Source organism: Pseudopodoces humilis, chromosome 4 (genome assembly GCF_049639895.1).
Source record: "Pseudopodoces humilis isolate 2021_Gansu_Grassland_sample_001 chromosome 4, ASM4963989v1, whole genome shotgun sequence".
In the NCBI taxonomy this organism is placed as follows: Eukaryota; Metazoa; Chordata; class Aves; order Passeriformes; family Paridae; genus Pseudopodoces; species Pseudopodoces humilis.
Genome location: NC_142203.1, coordinates 65,592,936 through 65,617,865, shown reverse-complemented (window position 1 = coordinate 65,617,865; position 24,930 = coordinate 65,592,936). Strand labels below are relative to the sequence as shown.

The 24,930-nt window shown below is 35.8% G+C and overlaps 1 protein-coding gene across 7 annotated transcripts in view; it reads right to left on the bottom strand.

Moving 5' to 3' along the window:
- Positions 1 to 842: 842 nt before the first annotated feature.
- The window catches only part of CPLANE1 (ciliogenesis and planar polarity effector complex subunit 1), a 57,070-nt gene continuing 32,982 nt past the window's right edge, over positions 843 to 24,930 (bottom strand). For 2 of the 7 annotated variants that reach the window (XM_088054404.1, XM_088054407.1), the window contains exons 31-55: positions 24,583 to 24,665; positions 23,633 to 23,701; positions 21,966 to 22,155; positions 21,108 to 21,362; positions 20,189 to 20,935; positions 19,173 to 19,339; positions 17,815 to 17,944; positions 16,828 to 16,882; positions 15,625 to 15,729; positions 15,057 to 15,149; positions 14,278 to 14,390; positions 13,817 to 14,015; positions 13,291 to 13,532; positions 11,788 to 11,881; positions 10,992 to 11,138; positions 9,983 to 10,093; positions 9,576 to 9,606; positions 8,264 to 8,395; positions 7,337 to 7,502; positions 5,611 to 5,672; positions 5,034 to 5,186; positions 3,671 to 3,783; positions 3,255 to 3,338; positions 1,762 to 1,931; positions 843 to 1,376 (exon numbers count right to left, since the gene is read on the bottom strand). In XM_088054404.1, coding sequence (XP_087910530.1) covers positions 1,236 to 1,376; positions 1,762 to 1,931; positions 3,255 to 3,338; positions 3,671 to 3,783; positions 5,034 to 5,186; positions 5,611 to 5,672; positions 7,337 to 7,502; positions 8,264 to 8,395; positions 9,576 to 9,606; positions 9,983 to 10,093; positions 10,992 to 11,138; positions 11,788 to 11,881; positions 13,291 to 13,532; positions 13,817 to 14,015; positions 14,278 to 14,390; positions 15,057 to 15,149; positions 15,625 to 15,729; positions 16,828 to 16,882; positions 17,815 to 17,944; positions 19,173 to 19,339; positions 20,189 to 20,935; positions 21,108 to 21,362; positions 21,966 to 22,155; positions 23,633 to 23,701; positions 24,583 to 24,665 — 3,852 coding nt within the window. In that variant the 3' untranslated portion in view covers positions 843 to 1,235. Of the gene's footprint in view, positions 1,377 to 1,761; positions 1,932 to 3,254; positions 3,339 to 3,670; positions 3,784 to 5,033; positions 5,187 to 5,610; positions 5,673 to 7,336; positions 7,503 to 8,263; positions 8,396 to 9,575; positions 9,607 to 9,982; positions 10,094 to 10,991; positions 11,139 to 11,787; positions 11,882 to 13,290; positions 13,533 to 13,816; positions 14,016 to 14,277; positions 14,391 to 15,056; positions 15,150 to 15,624; positions 15,730 to 16,827; positions 16,883 to 17,814; positions 17,945 to 19,172; positions 19,340 to 20,188; positions 20,936 to 21,107; positions 21,363 to 21,965; positions 22,156 to 23,632; positions 23,702 to 24,582; positions 24,666 to 24,930 lie in introns of those variants that run through there. The other 5 variants (XM_088054409.1, XM_088054406.1, XM_014257010.2 and 2 more) reach the window with 5 other exon arrangements.

The following is a 24,930-nucleotide window of genomic DNA, read 5'->3' as shown; positions in this document are numbered from 1 at the left end:
TATTTGTTTGCTGCAACTCAGAAGAAACACAGTTTACACTTTGGGTAAAATCACAGTTTAATGCTAGGACTAGCTCCTCACTGGCCCCTTTCATTTGAAGATGATCAAATCCAGTCCTGAGTTTTGCACTCTGATGAATCCTGTGAGAAAAGCTGATGCAGATTCTGAGGACTGCTAAAAAAAAAACCATGGCAAGTCTGGACCTCTGAGCCTACAAGAACTGCCAGTGCTATCCCAGCATGTGTATAATCCTGTAACAGTCTCCCTCTGAAGCTTATTTTTTGATGTTTGCCAAGATGCATCTTCACTTGGAAACATAAAATTTTTAGGGTTTTTAACTATTACAATTTGAGGTGGGAGTAATTAACCACTGGAAATTAGTACACCTTTGACTTCCATGAAAAATTCAGATTTCTTCACTACAAAATAAAAACTACAGCTTTTGGGAAAAAGTCACCACAGCTGCATCTGTTCAGACATAACAACTACATGATGGTCACTGAGCACATGGAAGATTTTTCTGCAAACCTCTGGGAGTTGCTGGAGATCTAAACAGCAGCATCCTGCAGACAGATGAACAGCAATATTGCCTTTGTTTCTCACACTGTTGCCTCACTTTCCTAACAAAAGTCTATTTTTCATTTTCATTTCTGACTGTTTGTACCTTTCTATCAATTACTCAAACTCTTCTAAGATTTTTCCACAAGTAGGAAGGGTTTAAAATATGAGAGTAGTGCACATGTACACATATAGTCCTAGCGGTATACAGCAATAATTAATAGTGCTACATATGTAAATAATTTATAGCAGAAACTAATAAAATCACTTTTATTAAACCAGTTTATCACAACACTTACTTTACAAAAATAACTTCATAGTAGTGTTAAATATTCAATACAAAAGTAAAACAGTTGTACATTGCTCTTAAAATAAAGTAACATTTTTTGTGTTTAGATCTGTTTTTATGTAAAGCAGCTGACCCAGACCTGTTTAAGACTGTGGGTCTGCCTTTACCAATGATATTTAGTTCTTGACCTGAAGACATATGGAAGAAAAACTACATTTTAAGGAATTCAGCTTCATGTATGCAAGGCTGGAAACAGTTAAGAGTTTCCATGCTGCTTAAGAAGGAAACCAATGCAGGCCTAAATCCATTTTAAGTATAACAATTATTATTTTTAAAAAACAAAACCCAACCAGCAACTGTTTGAAAGAGCACAGTGGCTGAGAACTATTCACTTGTCTTCCACATCTGCTATCATAGCTTCAACTGCATTCCAGTCCAGCTTGCTGAGGATGCTCCCTGTGCTTTCAGAAGCATTGTCAGTGATGATGCTGCTGAGAGGAGAGAAACTCATGCCGTGCACTGCAGAGGCCTGTTGGGGGAAGAGAAGATGGACTGATCATTGTGCTTCATTTGTGGACAGCAGAAATGATCCCATTCCTTTAAAACATGTCCAAATCAAGTTATGTGCCTGATTATTCTGCAACAAATGCAATCTATTTTCCTGTTTAGGCCTTCCTTCTGGTGTCTGTTGCCTGGGCAGGCCATGTGCCTATATAGTTGTTAAAAAGAACATTCAATTTCAAGGCTCACAAGAATGACTTTGCTTAAAAAAAAGTTCTGCTGCCATTTATGTCCCTCTGGATCTATCTCACCCACATGTTTTGAATAGAGAATCACATTTCAAATAAAGCAGAAGTAAGCAAAGTGTTAAGTGGCAAGTATCAAATAGTTTATAGAGTAAGTAGGTACTCTACCTGAAACATGGAGTCATCAGTATCTTGAAGTATTCTTTGGATGTCATCAGGCACAGTCCAAGGACTCACCACGTCTCGATCAGTGTCAAGGTCAACACCTTCTGTCTGAACTGCAGTGGCAACTTGAGGAGGCTTCTGTGTTGAGCTTCTGCTGACTCTGCATTCAGCAGCTGAGGAGAAAACAGGCCAACCACAGCACTGTAATACTTCTTGCACTTTTCATCTCAATCTACTGAAATTCCTTCAAGAACAGAAGCTCCAGGTTCTACAAACTGAAGCTGTGTGCAAATCCATGTGAAAACAGCAAGCTTTGTTATCTGTAACTGATGTGGGGTTATGGTGAGGAAAGACTTCTGGTTCCTTCCAGACTCATGCTCTGAACAGCCTTCCCAGGGCAGAACACAAACTGCAACAGGACTTTATGCATGGTGCCTACAGCATCCAGGTTCTGGGATGCGGGCCCCCACAAAGAGCACACTGCTTCATTATTTGGCAGAGGACTAAACTAAATAAATTCTGAGTTTGTGCCTCTTTAGAAGACACAGAACTTTGATGAAACCCTTAGTAATGATGTGATATACTGGGAAAACAGATACCAAAAAGTGCCAGAAAATCAGAGGAAGATCAATTTGAATATAGACTTTAAAAAAGCAAATATATGGAATGGAGAAAAATTACTTTTCCACATGAATAGAGGAGAGTCAAGAAAAGTGCCTTTCTGTTTATTATTGCTTCTCTCAATTTCCTACACTGCCAAGTCAAATATATTGACCTTTGACTGTCCAAATTATGCCAACAGTATAACTCTTGTGTAAGGCAGATTAGAATCAGGCCACAGTATTTCCTAAGTCTCAGACTGATTCACTCCTCATTCTTTGATCAGTTAGTAGTTAACAACTACTGTATCTGTTAAAGAATTTGATTAGGAGCAATCTTTTGTGTATCCAGACCATGGACATGGACATGTCCAGAGACAGGCATGGAAAAATGTACCAATAAAATCTAAAAGGGGTTTATTTGTTAAGATTAGTCAAATTGTTCCATGCTAATACTATGACAAAATGATATCTTAAATGGATATTGTACAGAGGGATAACAAAGATAACTCCTATTTTAAGGAGCTTGGAGAGTAAGCAGTACAGAAAGGTAAGGGAGGGGCATAATTCTCATGTCCTAGTCTGCAAATTAACTTTCTCTCTGTGAGTTTGAATTGAAAGATAAGACTCAAAGCCTCTGTCCCTCATGATTTCATAGCATGTGTTTCAGGAATTCACTAAAATCCAGCACACTTTTTTCAGTAATCTTGAAACTGTCACCTGAAACTGTTTAGAAGGTAAACAGAGATGATTAAAATATTTCACAAGTTTCTAATTAAAAGGATTTTTACGTGCGGAAGAAATTACGAGTTTTATTCTTCTGAACAAGTGTTGCTTCTGCATCTAATTTCCTGCCCTGTATTATGTAGCACTGTGCTATTGTTCTGTGTAACTTACAGTGTTTAGAAATAACAGGACAGTTTGTAGCATTTCTCGGCCTTCTTCTGGAGGTACTTTTCTGAAGGAGCATACAGGCATTTCCTGGAAAGACAAAATAAGCATTTCCATTTTCAACTGCAGACCAAATATACTCAAAGATGCTTAGAAATCTACAGGTTTGCTGCCTGGATTGCACAGTACTCTTGCTATGGCAATTTAAGCTACTTTGGATGTAAAGCAAAGTGGTAAGAAAAGGTAACTTTCATCATTTAGCAGGTCAGTGGCAGCAGAACTGCAAAAGCCTCAGGACAGGAAAGAACCTAGGATTATAAATCTGATTTTAGAGATATCAAAGCTCCTTCCCCCCAGAAATCCAGCAGTCAGTCGAAGATCCTCTTCAGTGTGTGGCTTTATTAAATACATTCTCTTCTTACCCCTGGACTGTGTTAAACCAAGAGCTGGAGTGAAACGTTGTACTTTTTGACCAAAGCCAGGTTTGGCAGCAATTCTGCTCCTTTCTGCCAAAACAGGACTGTTCAGATGCCCTCTATAATGAGACAAAAAAAAAAAACACAACAAAGCTTAAATATTTGCTATAGTGTACCATTTCTCCACACAAGTCAGACCTCACATGGCATATTCAGAAGAGACATAAAAGCCAGAGAAATCACATTGAACCCTTAGCTTGACTGAACCGTTCAATCACTTAGCTGAGGATCAGCATCACACACTGCTTGTGGGGCCAATAAGCCTCACCAGAATCAGAACTGTTTCAATCACAATGAAGATACATCAAACAGGCTTTACAGAGAGACACTTCAGGTCCAACAAAACTCATTAGTTAGCAGTTCTTGCCACTCCTAAATGGAATCCTGCCTGATGTTCTTCAGCATGTCTGATTCTGGCTGGGCTGATGCACTTAAACTTCCCTTGGACACCACCAGCAAGATCTGCAAGCAGTCAAGCACTGACTACATTCAGTTTAATGCTGTATCCTGCAACTGTACCTAAAAAGGTACTGTAATGAAAAAGAGAAGCAGAAATATTGAATTACAGGATTACCTGAAGTATAAAGTTCTCTCTATACTTCTGAAAAGCATAAAATATATGTAAGAAGAAAAACTACAATGCAATATACACCTGGATTACACATATACACACACATAACATTAATGCCATCAAACTGAGTAAATGTATCAATTTATAATACTCAGATACTCTCACCTCCTCAAGGGCAGTAAGCAAAGTGCTAAAGAAAAAACAAGTAAAATCCTAAGTAATGAAAAAATTAGCAAGAAAGAGAACAAGTCTAGAGTTTGCACAGCAGAATAAGAACAAGCTTATTGCTTGTTGTTAGATGTTCTTCAGGTCTGTATTGCTGGTTATAGTCCAGTGAAACTCATGGAATCATTAAGGTTGCAGAGAGTCTCCAGTATCATCAAGTACAACCTTTGATGGGATCACAACCCTGTCAACTAGATCCTGGCACTGAGTGCCATGTCCAGTCACACCTCCAGAGATGGTGACTCCACCACCTCCCTAGGCAGCCTGTTCCAGTGTTTAACCACCCTTTCTGTAAAGCAACTGATGTTAAAGGCTCCCTCCAAGATTTGCAGTACTGGTTTTAACAAGCCTGGAACAGGGACCCAAGAGTCCTCTGATCCCAAAAAATTGTATCTTTGATTCTGCCAGCATATGACTTTTCTCTCAAGCTAATCCTGTCTAAACTTGCTATGAGATTTGGAGTGTGGTAAAGACATGAGTAGAACAGAGCAGGTTTAATGCTTATAGTGTTACCCTGTACTAGAGGCCGCATTCCTCCTGTAAGCTTGAGGTGATCTTGTGCTGGACAGTGTCCTGTGATCACCTGCCACTGTTTCAGACAACATTTCATTCATCAGGGAAAGTGCCTGTGATATTCTGATTCTGTGATGCTCAGACAACAGGGCTCTGTGGAGAAATAATATTACACATTACACTTCATGCTGTCACTCATTTCACCACAGCTGGCTTGTGAGTCCTGTATGGCTACATGAAGAACATTTTTTTACAAGATTTCACAGAAAACATACTCAGCCTTTTAAGAGATCATCAGCAGAATGTTAGAACATTTCTTACCAAAGGGTTTGACAGAATGAATGAGTAAATGCTGGGGAAAGAAAACAAATGACATTTGGAAAGCAACAAATACAGTCAAAGGAAGAAAAAATGTTCAGGGTTTTCCTACATGGTAAAGCATACATGAATTATTTATGCTTTTGCTTGAAATTTCATCAATATCTGAAGTTTCAAAAGCAATATAGTTAAAACTATCTCTACCTGTTTCTCAGGACTGGAAAACTATTTTACAAATAAGGATTTTATAGCAACTTACTTGTCTTTTTCTTCTTTCTTCTTCTGGAAGACTCTAATATCCTTTGAAGTAGGATTATGATGCTGTTTAAGAAAGTGTAAAAATCATTAATTAATTATGTACTGTGGTCTCATTCCAGTCTCTCACTCTCAAAATGTGCTTACTTGACTTGAAAGCTACTGCTTAAGAAACTCATTAGAAAAAAACAATCTGAAAGCATATGGCCTACCAGGAAATTCAAGTAAGATTGCCTCTATAACTTTTCAGTCTCAAAAATATACTGAAATCCTGTAGTCACATCTTCCATACCTCATATGCTTAAAATATTAATATTCCTAAGGAGATGACCTCATAGTCAAGCTCAAAGTTTCAAATGGCCTTGCCTCCAGTTTCCTAAAAATCAGTGATCTTCTTAATAAGTAATTTAAAAAACAGAGCAAGGTTGCACTTTGACCTGTGTTTGCTAGAGTATAATTTGAAGTCTTTAATTTTTCTTAAAAAAATATCTAAACCAGTCCAAACTAAACCCAAACCATCCACTGAAATCTGAGAATCTCTCCTCTAATGATTTCAGGAGAAAAGCCCATAGTGAAAGCACCAAGTGTATATGGGCTGACAACCAGGAAAGGGGAGAAGCAAGACACATTTTTCTTAAATCACTTACTTCTCTTCACACAAGTGCAGAAGAGCAACCCAGTCCAGTTTGCAAAGTTTGTTTAAAACTGGGGGAAATACTTTATTTCCCATAGATCTGTTACTCCTTCTGAAAGTGAATACAGTTGAATTATTTAGTAACAGGGAGATTGTATACGTTACAGATTTTCTGCTTGGTAGTTAAATAGCGGTTCAACCTGGAAGTATTTACAGCATATATTTACAATATATGTTGAATTCAACATGGAGAAAGTACAGGGATATATTTGGTATTGTTAGGTCTCATCTTCTGTAACTCCAGAGCTTCCTGTGACTTGGCAGGGTCTTTCCAGGTCCTGAATGCATCCAGATGGAAAATGTGCATTTTAAGACTTAATACTAATTGGAAAGTTCTTTCTGAACTGCTTTTGAATGGGTTTTTTAAAATTTTCTAGTATTTCCAACAGAAAAAATTCCAGTTCAGGTCATAAATGTGTTTTTACTAATTAAATTTAAAATGTAAAAAATTCTGGGAGTAGACTGTTCACTGAGATCAGCCTTCAACAAAAAATTTTGTAAGATACTTGACATATATGGCCTATTTTAGCATGTCTGCTGACCCCTTCTGATTTTTGCATGCACCTCTGTGTGGGTGAATGATAGTGACAGCTGCCCCCAGTATCCTGCCATGTTTGTGAAGGATGCTGGCATCTGAACTCTGCTTTTTCAATTCTCTGGGGGTTTTTGGGAGGCATCTGGGAAGATGAAACAAGGCATAAACATATCTTAACAACTGCTGTAGGTATCACACCCTGAAAAACACATCAGTGAATGTTGCAGCTGTATCCATTACAGTCGAGGACCACCTGCATTACACTTTGTAATGGCCACCTGCAGCCAATGGTCCCCACTGCAGCCTGCGAAGAACACCGGTTGATTTACTTACCTGACACAACTATGGCCAGTTCCAGTAAAAAAAAAATCACACATGTAGGAACACAACATTACAACAGGAAAAAAACCCAACTACTCCCAGCCTCTACATTATCTAACCTGAATAATTAACACTTGTATAATAAGTAACAGTTACATTCAAGAGACCTGTTATTCTTACCGTATTCTTTCTCAGGTTGAATGGATGACGTTCTTTCTGTCTTTGTTCATCCAGTTTCTTCAAATATTCTCTCATTCTTTCCTTCTGCTTTCTTTTCATCCATGTTTGTATCTCCTTCCTCTCCTTTTCTGTTCTTTGAGAATGCCCAGAAGCAGACTCAAGAACCCTGAGGGCAGATGTAAACATGAAATAATCTAGCACATCCTGTAAATTTCAAACAATAGCAACTACATGATATAACAAAAATGTTACTAACCCTTTAAAATTCTCCAAAATTTTGCAAAATTTTACTACATAAAATCCTGGTAAACAAGTAATTCCAAAGACATCTAAAATTTTTCTTTTATTTGTCAGCTACATTCAGGTAATAGAACTAGAGCTTAAACTGGTGGGAACTGCATCACCAATGCAGCAGACCTGAACAGCTGGTATCACAAAATGGAGTAGGAAACAACTGTCACTTTGACATCTCTCAGGAAAGAACACAGCTGATTTTGTAACAGACAGTCAGGAAGGTGCAGAAATCTCCAGCAAGGAGAGCATGACAAGCTGGAATCTGGGGCTGGAAGTTTCTGATCTGTGCTGTGCCACTGGCAGGAAATTTCTGTTCTTTCAGAACTGTTTTAGAAGACTTGAAGGTCTGAACAGAATCTGCTGTGTAACAGCAGTTGTGCTCCAGCCTATACCTAGCAGAAGATGGAGCAAGCAAATGGGAAGAAAAGAATTTCAAAACCAGAATACTAGAAAACAATTAGAGCATTTGACAATAATGACCAGTAGATTTGTGGCGATTAAAAGCTCTAATACTAGTCCCATTAACATCAAACCACGTACTTACTTACGTTGTTTACAGGGTGTGAACTATGAGAATAACCAGGGTTATTAATGATTTAAGCAACACACAACAAAAAACAGCCATGGTATTACCTAGATATTTTCTTAGCCCGTGCTCTTGCAAAGCCCAACTCCAACAGAGAGGCGTCACTTTCTCCCACACGACCATTCACAATGTCAGTAACATCACTCGGACCGGTTATTTGCAGGGGATCTTCTAAAGAGCTTGATGTTAGGTAGGGAAAAAAAGCTGTTACTAAATTAATGTAGAATATTCCTGTAAGAACAACCCCTTTCTTTTATACTTAAAACAACAATATCCAGGCTGTTTTACATAAATCCTTTGAACTGAATATTCTTTCTCCACATCTCCACTGGGTCAGTACACTTGAGTCAGCTTTGATGAGGACAGAAGGAGCAAGACCTGATTAACATCAGAGGGATGATCCAGAACTCAAATGCTTGAGCTCTGCTGCAGTGTGTGGACATGGCTGGCCCACACGAGGCTGAGCCTGGCAGCCAGGGGCACCCACAGGGTTTGTATTGCAGCCCTGAGGAGATAAGGTTATGGGGTGCTACCAGTTTCAATGGTATCCAGATCTCAATGACCTTCTGAGCAAGAATCAGTGTCAGTGACAGCACAGCTTCACCTAAATTCTCCCCACTTCTTCCCCCTCTTCTCATCAGTTGCTCCCAGTAAAAAACAAATCTCATAGTTTAGGACTACAAGCTATCAGTGTCTGCTGAAGTTTAATGCCTCACACCCATAACCCACCTTATGTAATCACACCCTAACATACTTCAGTCACAACCAGTTCCACATAAAATACTAGAACAATAGGACAAACCATTCAGTTTACTGCTATATTTCAAGCAAAGCAATAAAGATGGATATTGGAACAGAATGGCCAGGAGGAAAGGAAACCAGCTACTCTTTTCTACAGGATCCAGAAGACTACCAGTAGCTAAAACTAAAAATATCTATGTTAGACCATTCTCTTTAATGCATAGGCTCTTTCCAGTTTTGAAATCTTCAGTCTGTTGCTTTACACTTTTCATACAGTAAGACTTTAAAAACCTTCTGGTGATAGGTGGCCTTCATAGAAAACTACCTGCAGCATGTACTTTGCTGAAAAAGTGGCTTGCAAATAGGAGAAATAAATGCACACAGAGCACCATCTACATAAACAGCTCCAATACTTGTAACTAGAAAAGAACTTTGAAAGCTTCTGCAGATTTTACACGAAGTAAATCTAACAGGCACCACCAAAGTCAGAACAAATGCCTGAAATTAGCTAACAAAAGGGCTTTTATTCAGTTTGAAAAAAAATGCCTCCTTTTTTATTCCACCCTTACAGTCACCTTTTTGGTAAACTGTCAATAAAACCAGTCTCAAAATACATACCTAGGACGTAGATCTCTGCATATGTGAGAACCTGAAATAGAAACGATCCTTGTTAATAATATCTTTGCACTTGTACACACACTAATCATACATATGTTAAACAGTCTGTGGGGTAAAATACAGAAACACTTCAACTTCAATATGCTGACATTAAAATAAATGTTGACATTAAAAATAAATTAATATTGTACATAAGCCTAACAGCCTGTGAGACAATATGTCATTGACTGCCAGGTGAGCACAGAGGCTCCAGAGAGGATTAATTAACTGTTCTTGGCTTTTGTGGGTAGTTTTTCTAGGAAGGTATCGTTGCTGTCGACAGTTTTCTGCCATAAGCAACTAAATGGAAATTATCTGTTTCAATTAATTATACAGTGTTTCATGGAAAATTAATGACTGACACTTACTTGAGGAATCCAGGTACTCAGAAGAAGCTTGGAACTCAGATGCAACTGAAGAGCAGTATGGTTGTCCTGGAAGGAAGAGCACTGCTTCCTCTCCTAAACTAATCTCTCCAACTCAAAAAATTATAGTTGTAACTTAGTATCACCTATAGTTTTCTTAGCTTGCAAATAACAAATTTATACTTAGAAAACTCTATTACTGTTTTCAAAATTTAACTGGGTGTGTGTACTATTTGAGATTTATTTATGCTGTATGCAGACACAGGAACAGTTTTAGAAAAATGGATTGCTGTAAATGTGACCATCAAGTGCACATTCACATGTATAAAGTATGTAACATTTTTGGGAGCCTGACTGCATGCAATGCATTTTTAACCTCAGGCTACAGGTTGTTTGCAGAATGGTTTTTCCTCCTCCTTTCAATGTCACTGCAGTCTTCATAATTGCAAAAATCCATTTACCCTCAGTCTTTAAAATGATTACACCTCATAAAATAATCTTTTAGGACACGAACAGCAGTTTCTGTACAGAGAAATAAACCAACTGATTTTGCTGATGTAGGCTGGATTTAACAGAAATGTCACCTCTCTAGACAGAGATGGATTACAGAGATGATGAAGACAGCTTTCGGAGGAAGCTTTGAGTGTTCTGTGATACCATAGCCATTTATATTCACTTAAGTAAGTAAATACAAATCAGCACACTGATGAAACAGACCCAATGTTGACTATTTTCTTTCAGTAACAGTGAATTTGAGTCCAAGTATAATTCACTGCTAAACTGTTTTCAAAGCTTAGTGATACTGTTATGTCATGTAACAAACTTATCAGAGCTTATCAATGAAGCCATTCTAAATAATGCAATCTATAAAGACTCATGCCTGACTTTAATGAGCTCATTGGCATTACATAACATTCTGTGTAACAGCCATGACAACGTATTACAGCATGAAGAAAAGGTTTACTTATTTTTAAAAGATGCAAAGGGAAAAAATATATAACAAACATTATACCAGAATGTGTAGAAGCCAAGGCTGCAGAGGCAGGAGAGTGTGCATCCACTGTAGCAGATCTGGGCATAGGATATTCCAAGTTTAGGCTCTCCTTTTGATCATCTATAACATCTTCAAAAATCATGTGTGTCAAATGATGTTCTGATTCTGTGAAAAAAATAAAAATATTGTGTGGTTAGTGTAGACCAACGGAGAACCCTCACAATCCATAAACTATCACTCATACATCTTGGTTAGCTGCATCTTTAATTTATCTGTCACCTACAACAGCCTGGACCTGGATCAGCTGTGCCTCCCTACAGAAGGGCACTTCCAGGGCTGCGCTGTTTGAACCAGTCCTGCACACACAAAGAAAATGACTGGACCAGGAACTGCTCCATGTGAGCCTAAAGGACATCCTAAATATCGTCTTACGGATGGATACAGATATAGCCATGACTTGGTTCCACCACCTGGCTTTCTATTAACTCCATAAGTGGATTAGACTATGTTCTTGGCACAGTACAGCAGCTATAAGTAGGTACTACGTGGCTATTTGTTAAATACACAATAAATCATTCAATACATCTGCTCTGGTAAGCTGTTAAACTGATGAAAGATTTTAATAAAACCAGTAGATATTACAACTCAATATTCAGATTGGATACCTTTCATTTTATTTGTTTCTCTGTTATTTTTGGTTCATATTTCAGTAACACCTTTAGGGATTGCATTAAATTGTCAGTGGTAAGTAAAAGTTATTTAAGAAGCATATTCCATGGCAAATTTATTATCCTTCTGTTAACTGGACACATACCAGCACCAATGACTCCAGCAGCTTCCAAGACTGCAGGATGAGTACCAAGGTCTGAATCAGCAGCCATTTCAAAATCTTCTATCAGCTTCACTAACTGTAAGTGAAACCCAAGAACTAGGTAATGATACTTTCTTCGAGATATTTCTGAGACTTACATCACACATATTTATGCAAAGTCCACTTTAAATGTATTTTTCTTGTCAGAATCTTACAAACATTTTAACGCAGTTTTCTGACTGAAAACAAACAAAAAGGTTCAGAAATCGAAGTAGCTCAAGTAGATTAATTTCTCAAGTAGAAGAATTTCAATCTTCTGGATATTTACTTTAAGAAAAATACATATAAACTCTATTATTTGTTTGAACTACTGATAACATTATATTTAAAGTAGCTGAAGTTTTTCCTATATGTATTTTATTTAAAACCCACACATATTAAAATACTTCCATCACTTTCATAAGTCTGAAGATTCAAAGTGGAAAATGAAAACTAAAACTGAGTAACCCAGCTTTAGTCAGATTTTTTTTTTGTGTTTTACATAATTTTACTGAGTCTTAGTCTCAAAAAGAACGAATCTCCTAACTGATATGTAGTATATGAGAAATTGTTATAAAAGGAATGACCAACTAGTATGAACTCAAAAAAAAAGGGAAAAAAAAATAAAAAAAGCCTTTTTCTTCATGATTTGGCTAGATACCCAGAAGTTTTAAAACCCCAGTACTATGAAATGCTGAAACAAGTACAGGATATGTCAAGACTTTTTTTCCCTCCAGGCTTTTAAAAAATCTGACTTAAATAACAACCTTGATGAAGAATGTAAATGATTAAATAATCCATAAATAATATTATGAGTGTAATAACTGTGTTTAAGTGACACAATGAGGTCTTTACATTTCTGTGAATCACAGATTACCCTGAGTAAGAAGAAACCTCAGATTAGAAGACCCTTAGATTAGAAGAGATAAGATCCATCAAAGCTCAATTTTATTTTACTTCCATATTAGGATTTATAAAGATGGCAAAAATGCAAATATTTTATGAAACAAACTGGATCAGGTTCCAGAAACAGTCACACAATATTTTGCAGAGGCACAACCACTGAAGTCTTTGCCAAAAAGGTCTCCTGCTACAAAAATGAAATATGTTCTGCCCATTCACTAGTAACATCACCATTCTGGTGAACATTTGGTCCATTGTAAGCAACCACGTCAGCCAACAGGTTCACCACTAAATAAAAACATTGTATATATGTATACACATATATATATATGTATATACATATATGCAATATTTGTATTATAATATAGATAATATTGATATATATAGATATATAAAATATATATAATATTACAAATATATAATAAACATACTATATTATATGTAATATCATTCTCAGTATCTCTCAACAGATACTAAGCAGATTTGAGAACACATTGTTCCAAAATGTAGCTCGTCTTTAGCTGAAAAAAATAAACTGTTTAAAAACCAATAGTTAGCACTCACCATTTTGCTATTTCTGAAATCCTGCTCCATACTTTCTACTATGTTCTGTAGTGTCTGTAATTGCATATCCATTTCTTTCTGCTTTGTGGAAAAGTATTCTTTTTCAATTACTTTGGATGGAAGCCCTGAAGAAGGAAGGGTTCCTTCATCTTCATGCGCTATGTTCCAAGTTACAATATCTGTAGCAGAATCTGAGTTATCTTTCTTCTGCAATCTGTTTGACACATTTTTCTGATGATCATCTTAAAGTTAAAAAAAAAAATAGGAATGCACCAATATCACTGAATAAGCCACAAGCACTAATTATTATAAAAATTAAATATTGCAAGTAATTAGGCACAATTAAGCCATACCAAATAGGGTATTTTAGAAGGCAAGAATCATTACAAAAGAGGCCAAATGTATCTATGTTGATGTTTAAGACTAAAAAACCACAAGGTTAATAGGGGAAACTGCAGATTTTCTATGGGAGCATTACAACAAAAGAGTATTACTTTTTCTTGGATTTAAAACTAAAATGGTTTACCTTGCTTCTGAAGTGCCCCAGGCAGAGCTGCATTAGTAACAGAAGCTGCTGTGTGATGAAGTTTTGCAGTAGATGGAATTTGAAGCTTCTCATTCTGCTGTGCAGCAGCTATCTCTTCTGCAGACTCAGGTATCACGGGCAAATTTCTAAGGATGTCACCGTCTTCAATGTCAGTCACACTGATATATTCCCTTTTGTGCTAAACAACAAGATAATGAAGAATTATCTTCAATAATTATCTTCAATATGTGTTTTGAATGAGCTGTTTTTAAGTGCACTGTTCACCATTTCCTGTGCTTACCTCCTTACACTTGTAGGTGAAAGGCTTTTCGTTTTGGGAACAAAGTAAATACAATCTTCCCTACCATATTACACAAGTAACTCATGCAGATCCAAAGAACCCAAATTCATGAAGATAAACAGTATACTTAAAATGCATTTCAGTACATTAGAACACTAACCAAATCAGGTGCATCTGACAGAAAGGATGGTAAAGGTTTCTCATTCACTTCAGTGGGGAAACTCAGGTTTAAATACATGTCTGGCAGTAGTATCACAGAGGAACTAGGTGATTCTACAAGGAAATAATATTAGTCAGTATTATATTTACTGTAAAAGCCACAAATCCTTCAGACTATTAGGAAACAGCTCTGCATTCTCTAGAAGATAAGAAAAGCTTTGACTAAGCTGCCATCTAGATTACTATTAATATCCAAGTCCCTCCTACTTAGGTAAAAAAATAATCTGCATCTTTACTTAATCCAAAGAAATTAGATTACTTTAGATAGAAGCCTCTAATAAAACTATCTGCAAATGAGTCATGCCATGTAGTAAAATTATCTTCAAATGGAAAAACACTGTTGAATTTTACAACTATGGAAAAATTACCATACCTTGGTACCATAGGGAAAAAACTTGGGTACTGAAATCTATGTAATGTATTTATGGAACAATGCTACTGCAACTCAATTTCATGTGATCTGTTTTAACATCCGACTGATCAATTCATTTAGTCTACATGACGCTAAATCCCAAAGATTAAGTGTGCACTAAAATCAAGCAAAACCCACAAAATAAGGATTGGGTTTCAGTTCAGTCAGATTCACTTCAAGTCAAATAAATTAGCATGTTATCTGCATGCTGCATTAATCTGTCTCAGGCACAAAACCCATGTTAGAACAGTAACACTTTTATAGACTTTCCCAACAACAAATGAAGTGTAGAAAGACTGCAGCCGTACCTGATGCAGGAACAGATGTGACGAGCGCATTGTTTTGAACTTTGGAAACCTCATTTCCACCACTGATCCCAGGATCCTGATATGATGTAAGCACTTGATTGGAAAAAAAAAAAAAAAGATCAAAATGCATGAGTTTAAGGAAAGTAAAGACACCGATGTCATTATCTGAATGTAGGTTTTTCATTTGCCAGTTAACAATCAAAATCGTGGGAAGAGGAAAGGAAACTATTTCAGTCAAGTATGAAACATTGTATAAAAAGCATTTAGATAAAATCACGTTAAAACAAACTTTCAGAAAAAGTCACAGCAGAACTGACACAAAGAATGAGAAGACTCTTACATAATTGTGTCAGTAATATTTTTAGTTCTAATTATTTTAACTACTGCTTTGTAATTTATATTCCAATGTGTCCTGGTTTAATTCTTTCTGAAATAAGAAATGAGAGCACAAAAAACTGCTTTCCCTTTACAAACTTTCTGCATTTTGAAAACTGTCCAAATATCACAACTAATCAAGAAGCAACACCAGAAAAGGTTGATTTCTGTAGATCACCTGTGTAGCACTTACCTGGGTTAGTATTTGTACTTGCATCTTGAGTTTCTGCTGTTTTTTTTCCTACAGAAGCCAAATAATGTAGATCTGCTGAGACAGAACTTGCTTTCTCCATTGCATCTAAAATGTGATAATATAAAACAGGTGTCTATTAATGATATAAAAATCAGACATCTTTGAAAGCAATGATACTAACTCACAACTATGAGCTTCAGCATTTTCTTATTTGTATTTCTAACAGGTAATTTTAATTCTTCTCTAAGCATGCCTCATAAATGATTCCAAGAAAAGTTCATGCTACCAACTTTATGTGAATATACAACTCTCACTTACAATGTTACACTGAATTAAATCAAGATTCAGTTTAGATATGTGATTTTAAATTAAATATTTTAGTATGCTGAGCAGTAACAGTCTGCTTCACATTCTAACAGGAGAAGAGGAATAATTATGACATGTATGTCTTCATTTCTTTATTCTTTCCACAGAGTTTGTATTTCTTTAAGGCCAAATTTCATAGAATGAATTGCATTTTGTCCCGTGACAGAACTGAATATTTTCATGAATTAATATATTATAAGGAAATATTTCCATAGGCATGGTTTTCACATTGCAAGCTAGAAACATTGCATGCATTGAGTTTCTTTTACAAGAACTCTAAATGTTTGTGTAATTAAAATATGCAGGCAAAAAATATTCGAAAAATATCTTTTTAAAATAAATAAAAAATTTAGGATTTGAAATGCTCACAGAATTATTTTGATTAATCACATGAACAGAAATCACTGTTAACCTCAGCTAATTAACTTAACATGACATACTGTTACTATTTCATTTACTCAATTGTTTATAAACATCAATACAAGACTATCACTCACTTTGAAGAAAAATTAAAATACTTCTAAAACTTTTGGGAAAACTATTCTGAATCTTCAGATAATTCATACAAGATCTTAAATTTTTTTGCATCTCTCTCCATATCAATCCCCTAAAAATACAAGTATCTCCCAAAAATTCTGGACACCTGTTGTACATCCTGAAAGGCCTGGGGAAAGATCACATAAGTCAGCAAGCTCTATTGTCCACAGAGCATATTATCCTAGTTTTTAACATGCTGATGATTGCAGAGTTTTGCTGTGAATCCTAATAGACTAATGCTCCTTGTTTTGTTTTTTTTTTTAGTTGAGCACTCAAAGCTTTAAAAAGACTTGCACTTGCCCATTGAGATGAAAAAATCATCTTGAACATAAGATGTCGATTTCGGTCTGTGATCCTAATATAAAGTAAAAAAAGAATCATCTTTAAAAACAGTTCCAGTGAAGATTAAAGTCTTTCTTGGTGATGTTAACTATCCAATATACCTCATATGAGTAAACATTTCGGGAAAAAAAAGAAGTAATTGTCACTTGCTTTTCTCAATCCCTTTTTTAATTCCTCTGATCCATTCCAACTTAGTTGAATTTACTGACTATATAACATTCTCTCGTGTATTTTGGAGTGACATGCAGTAACACAAATTTCTTATTCCTCTTTGAGTCTATCCTACCCCTGCCATACTCTGACTAAAATCTCCAGGTCTGGTGAGGGTCTCTAGCTGCTGTGATACAGTGAGGTCTCAGAGGAAGTATGGTATGGACCAGAAACAGAGCTCTGGGTAGTGATCCAGCATGAAATTGATAGTGTTGTAGCTTGAAATTTGGTACTTGAAGGATAACCCCAAAAAGATATTAAAAATGCCTAATCAAAACACAGCCTGATGAAGGCTTTCTTTTTTCAGTGTCTGGGCTGAGATGGAACTGAGATCCCAATGCTCCACATCCTTACTCTTATACTGTCATCAATCCAGCCTTGCATGGAAAGAGTAATGCCTGGGTCACTTGTCCTATCATTACTACTAGGAAAAATATGTTATTTTTTTCATTTTTAACATTTTTGTTTGTATTTACAAATCTACATACAGACTTATATACTATTGAAACAGACAAGTTCATGTTCCAGGACAAAAAAAACCGATCTTGGAATCCTTCAAAAAAATCAATCTCCTGTTAACAGGAAATGCAAGTATATGAAATAAAAATATGCATACTGTTTCTAGGCTAGAAAGGCTGGAAGAGCTATTACTGTTTGGTTTATAGTTTCCTGCTTCTTTCTTTTCTGCTAATAATACTTGAATGGAAAAGGACTAAATAAAAAAAAATTTTATACCCCAGTCTCTGATTCAGTAACCACAGCTGTGTCACTAATATTGATGATGGAGTCATCTGGACGGAAGGACACACTCAGTTTCTTCTTATCCTCCTTCTCTCTCAGTTGTTTCTTACTACGCCTCTTTTTACTGTCAACATATTAATTACAGGTAAAGAGTAAGAAGTGCTCTGAAATAATAACAATACCTATCATCATTGTTTTCTATGAAGGATTACTATTAAGAAATAAACACTGAAGGAAAGACTGGAAAAGATAAACAGGTGCTGCACAAAGATCTGTTCAAACCACAATTTCTGCCTGCTTGAAATCTACATGAAAATGTTATAGGAACCCATAAAAATACTAACAATCACACTAAAATCAATTAATTGTCTAATAAGCTATTTATATTAAATATTACAAACCACATAATATTTCACATCTATATCTTGTGTATAATTAATAATTACTACACAAAATGCCTATAAAGAATCTGTAAGAAGCAAACTTCAATTTCATAGCAGTTTTCAAATTACTAGATGACAAATATATTCCACAAGAGCACCTGTAGCTTCTTCTTAATACATGACAAGTAGATTGTGTGACAGCAACTTTAGCTTTAAGCACTGAAGTTAACAGCTACTATTAAAATGTATTCTAAACTCTAGCTACAGTTACTTGTGTGGCAAATTCTCACTTTAAGAGTGAAAAACTATTCTTGAGCCTCTGCTCCAAAATGACAGAATTAAAAGCATTCTAACTGAAAGAAACCAAGTATTCTATTCCAGAACATTCTATTACCATTCTATGAGAACTGAACAAAGATATGTAAGCAGCTTAAACAGTTTTAACTGTCTCTGCAGTTAACATCAAATAGATTAAACTCTGTAAGTTATAAATCACATACCTAGCAAAAACCCCAGCTTCAGTAGGAATTCTATTAAACCCCAGCTTCAGTAGGAATTCTATTAAACACTGTCTGTATTAAAAACAGCCTACATAAATTATACTTAAAGAGCATATAATCCTTTCCTTCTTGAAGATCAATGACAATATGCAACCCAGACAGCAGTCAAATATTCACTGTGTAAGGAGCAAAGCATTTCCTAAAGAGTGTATAGCAAACAGTCAGAAGACAATAAGACTTTAAAACACAGACAGTGGAATGAAAAATATCCTCTTGAATCATCTTCCTATCAGTCTCCTAAAAGCAAGAGCTCCTCATGCCCTAGTGATACACCTCTGTTGTGTCCTTACTAACATTTCCTATTTTGTTCCCTGCTGTGAGAATACACTCCTTCTGATGTCAAAGCTAGAAGGTACAGGTTACCAGTGAATCTGTCAAAATGAAGTTCCACTTTAAAAATTTAGCTTGCCTTTTTCTATTGTTCTGCGCATCTCTAAGTTCAAATGGTTCAAGATCAGTTCTTAGTAGATGGATAGCTTTGGTTTGGCCTTGTCCAAAGGAAGTACTGGGCACAGAATGATGCTTGTGGCGTTGCTCAAATGCAAGGAGATCTTGAAATGGGATGAGTTTTGGTGCCTAAGAGAGTTCAGAGAAAGAGAAAGAACACAGAAAACAGGAAGGGGGATCCCAGTCAGATTGGATGAAAAAAGTAAGTCCAGTTTGGATTTCAGTTACACAAACAAAGCTCCCGTAGCATTTTGTACAGAATACGGAAATGGAATTTTAATAGCATTGGACGAGGACAATCTGTACACGTGTAAACTATTTTCTAAAAATTAATTAAAAGGTATGAATTTTCTCCACAGAGCTTATTTCACATTATAACATCTGCATTTCTTATGTATGTAGGTCAGGGTTAAGTTACGAATCATTTAATGTAGACAACAACTGAAGAAGCACCTTTCAAGGAAAAGCATTTCCATTCTTCTCAACTGGGATATGCAAGCTTGTAAGTCTTTAAGAAATAACATTTTTCAAAACATCAGATATTCAGCATCCATAAGATTTTCATACCAAGCCTTTTACCATTCCATTTCTGCCCTGCAAAAAAGGATTTTTCACCACATTCTATTTCTCTAAATAATTCTATTATAATCTCTGGGAAAAAATCCTATTTTTTTACCATACAAATATTGTCCAGTATTTTAGATAGTAAATTCTTTACACTCATTGCCAGTGGGCTGAACGTTGATGAACTATGGAATGTATAATCAATCTAATGTAGTTAAAACACTTTCAGGCTTGCAGTCAGCCTCATACTGACATGTCAAAAAGCAGGTACCCTTAGTTCTAGATGCCTCCTGGCACCTGTGCTGAACAATTCCAAATTCCACAGTCTGTAAACATTAACTTGTGATGAGTAAGAAACCATGAAACTGACAAAAACACTACAACTGAAAAAAATATATTATTAAAATTCAGTACCTTCTTTTTCTGAGGTAAATTAATCTGAAGGAGTGATATTCCTGCATCCCGTAGTGTTTCTCTGGAGTCACCATCCTTTTTTGGAGGTTTAATAGGTATTAAAGTAGTAGTGACTGGCTGCCTTACAGCTGGTGGAACTCTAGGTATTGGATCAAGCTGCAAGTGCAACAGTGGAAAAGTGGCCAGGTTCTGAGTTGTTGGTGCTTTGAACACACTCACATTTGCAGGGAGTGGTGCCTGAGGTGAATCTTCTTGCTGTCCTTCACACTGATCTGAATGCAGATGTTTGGGAGGCCCCTTATGCACTATTTCTGCCCATCTCTCCTTTTCCTCATGCATTCGTCTTGGAATCTCAGGGTTGTATCTACTTCTGTGGAAATCTTCTGCCCTACTCTTTCTTGGTGTGTATGATGACTGATGGTTCCATACGGTATCTGACGAACTCCAAGCTACTTGTGGTACTGGGGATGGTCTGGAAAATGCTGATGACATTTCTGTTGGATGTAAAAATGCTGGTTTGACATGATAACTTGATTCAAGCTTAAGCAAAGGAAATCCATTTGAGTAACTAATTTTTTTTTCAATAGGGATAAGCCTCATTTTTTTCTGGATGCCTGAGGAAGGAGTGAGGAGATGAAGTGGTTTCGTAGGCACTGAAGAGTGCAAATCTTGGGATGGTGACATTAATCCCATTTCTTTGCAGCTGATTTCAAATAATGTCAAAGAGGTACTCGTATCCAGATGATTCTAAATGAGAAAAGCAAACAAACCAGCGTTTACATATCAACCATGCACTAAACATGCACAAAAATAGTTCTGTCTATACCAATCACAATGAACACATTCCCTAACTCATCAGGATAGATAACATACCAGATATACTGAGCAGTCTTCATAAACCACACTTTGATGTACCTACTTCTATTTGGCGATCGTTGCCTTCATCTTCTACGCTCTTCCTTGGCTGAACAACAGAGCTCTCTTGACCAGTTTTTCCTTTTTCTTGAGTAGGCACTTGTGTTTTCGGAGGAGTATTGTTTTTAGCAGTGTGTGCAGGCTGGCTCCCTGCCAGGTGAACGGATTGATGCTGTTGTAACATTTGTTGTATATTTGGCACATTGGTAAAGGATGACTGCACCATTTGCATTAAACTCATGAAGTTGATCTGCTGTAGCTGAATACACACAAGAACAAAGTTAACAATGCCAGAAACTTTCAACAGAAATCTCAGCAAAAATGTCTAGGCTATCTTACAGCTGTTCCCTATCAGGTGGCAAAACAAACAACATCCCAATCATGGGATGATTCAATTATTCAATTTATTCAATTCATTTGTATAATTGTTTACTGTACTGTACTTTCTTGTAAGATAAAATAAATACCTGCCACAGACAGGTTATGCAAAAGCAAGACAAATGTCTTCACTTTTTTGTGACATTTCAATAAATATAAGGTTACCTAAAACTGGCTCAATGTACTACCACCAGTTAAATCCTACTACAGCTGAGAAGTTATTACAGCATCAGATTTTTTCCAAGTGTGAACTATTAAAGGGCATCCACTTAAGTGAGCTAAAACACACTCAAACTTCTACTATTATATCACTCATTTTCTTGAAATAAAAGCAAGAGTTAAGCCTAAAATAAGTTTCACAGTGGAACTGGAAATCTCTTTCAAGGACAACCTCACACAGAAGGTCTTTAAAAGAGTAATTATTTCAATTTTTTTAACAACATAGTTGGTACCATGAAAACTAAAATTAATTAGATGCTCTCACCTGAACTAATTTAAACATTTCATCTTGCAGCATCTGCTTGACAGTTTCTGATGTGTTTGGTTTCTCTTCTCTAGGGACTTCTTCCTTAACTTCTTGCTTCTTTGCACAAACAGAAGTACGGGAGGCAAGACTCGACATAGTTGACACAGCAGTCTGGGAAGGCTGAGAATCACTTACAGACATGTCTGCACTAAAGAAAGAAAAGAACTATGAAAAATATTCAGAATTCAAAACACCTATAAAAGACTGTCTTAAATTAATCCAGAAAAATTTTAAAGATACTTGTCTATTTTAAAAATGTAATTAATTTGTAGGAACAACTTAATAATTAACACTGCACAATCTTGACCAGAGAACTTGTAGGACATATTTCCTGACACTTCTTAAAATACCAAACGAAAAACAGTAGTAAAGATGTAAGTTCTATCTGATTTTGTAGCCACAAGTGTATCTAAAATAATATTTTCACCAGAGATACAGGTAGTAAATGATTTGACAAAAAGGACAGAAAGAAGGCCTGGTTAGTCATAAAGTCAAACAGCTGATGGAAAATGAAGAGGAACATTCTTAGTTGAAATAAGGCAGAAGGTAGATTCACCTTGACTTAAAGTAATGGGCCTTTAGATATTTGGGCTTAAAAAGTAAAAAGATTTCAGATTAAGGAAAATAATTTTAAATTGGAGTAATATGTACAAAACATTACATCTTCCCAGTGATAACAAGGTCTTTCAGTAGGTAAAGAATATTAAGTACATTAATTCCTTACACAAAGAAGATAGGGTTAGGATTTACATTCAGCTATCAAGAAACTGAAGGATTTTACTTATACCAACAGAAATTGACCCAAAAGACATTTCTCTGTTTAACAAAAATGCTGACTTTCCTATGGATACAGACAACCCTTGGAGAACTTTTTAAAATTTTACAGGATGGCCTCCAAGCATGTGAACAAGCAGAAGCATAAAGCAATGCCTAATGAGTAATAGTTTTAGATACATAATAGGTGTGAAGGGGCATATGAAGGCAATTAGAATGTCCAAGCATGGACTGAAATGCCAAAAGTTTGAGTATAATTTGTTTTGAAAATAGTTGGCAGGAGAAGTTCAAGAAGGGAAAGAGATTAGAGACACATGAATATGGAACCCAAAGGTATATGTAGTTCATATTTTCCTCTAAAGTGAAAAAAGCCTCATAGAGGACTCTTTTAGAACCGAAAGCCTGAGACTGACTCCTAAAGGGAACTTCCAATGTTCCCTTTATTTTGTATATATTTTTGTAAATCTATCAGTTGACACAGGATAGATGCATTTTAATAATTAAAATGCATATATAAGTTTAAAATATTATTGTTCAGGTGTTCTATATAATCAAATATCTTCCATAGGAATATTATATAATGAATTCTGTCCAGAACCAGAAAACAAAACTGTCACATCTCTTTGAAATCTGGTAGCTCTGAATTAACATTTGAGTCATGTGATATTCCAGACAACACTTGAGAGTGTATGATCCAGAAGGATTATAGTACAAAAACATATAGGAAAAGCTACTTAGTTTGCAGGTACAATACACTCTACCTGCAAATATTCTGCAGTCAAATCTACACATCATATTACTTCAAACCAAAATACTATTTTATTACATGAAACAGAATAGGTTTATCTTACCTAGGAACTTCTGCATCTTGTTTTAAAGAGAATGAGTGGGAAAGGGTGCTAGTAACAACCTCAGTCATACTATAAAGAGAGAAAAAACTAGCATTGTAAATACTACAAAAATTTGTTATGGTAACTGTTTCCATTTTATATACATGCATGTGTATAAATATACACATAACCACTTGAAAAAGTATTTTAATTAGTATGTGATAAAATACCTGAAACCGACCTGATCAAAGCTACAGTGATCTGCATTGCTTCGATTACTGCATTACACTGCAATCTGAGCTGGTAAATATTGACATTCATGTTTCGTCTCCCCTAGCAATCAGAAACTGACTCAAACAAAAGCACAGAAAAAGTTCTGGCTACTCAAGACAGATAGCAGGCAAAAAAAGAGGTTGATTCTGGTAGACAAAGGAAGAGAAAATCCAATTTCAACTAATACTGTTAATATCACTATAGTCTGCATCTCTGGAAGAGAAAAAACAATGCCATAATAAATTCTTGAGGGGGAATAAATTCTTAAATTTTACACTCAGTTAAAACAAAAATATGTAATTCTAAAAAGTAGAGGATTTCAAGTTTTTCTAAAAGTAATTTTGAAGTTTTTCATAAACATTATGCATACATAGGGACATTTATTTATATGCTATCGTAATAAGATTTTCCATTTTTCCAGTTATTGTCTTTCTCCTAGATAAAATACACCTTCCCACAAACCATGCTTATTTTATTATATGATTACTAAAATAATGACTCTTCAAGCCAGCCCTTCATATATGTGAAATGCCTCTATGTGAAAAAGGAGATGACTGAAACTGTTTGAAACTATGACTTTGTTGCTATAAGCAACAACAGGAACCCCTGAGACGTCACTGGGTACAATCATTAACAAGACTACTTCAGATTTTTACACGAAGTTAAAAGAGGAATTTTAAAAAAACCAAGTCACTTACATATTCTGTTCAGCCTTTTCTTCCTTTGTTTCATCCACATTTTGATCTTCTTGAGCACTATCTATAGCTGAAATGGCAACCTGCTGAATATAAGAAGATGTATCTGAACTTGCAAATTTTTCTATCCCTCCTGCTTCAATAAAATACAAGTTTTTTAGCCTGTGGCAAATGTACTTTTGATTAATCATCCAATTAAAACAATCTGACTAAAAATAATCAAATTTACGTACTTATCAGAAGACAGTTACAGATCAGCAACAAAGACATGCAACAATGCACCTGAGCATCTTTCTTTTTCTTAAAAAAGTCTCATTATGATGAGATTTTAGTTCCAAATTCATATTCGTG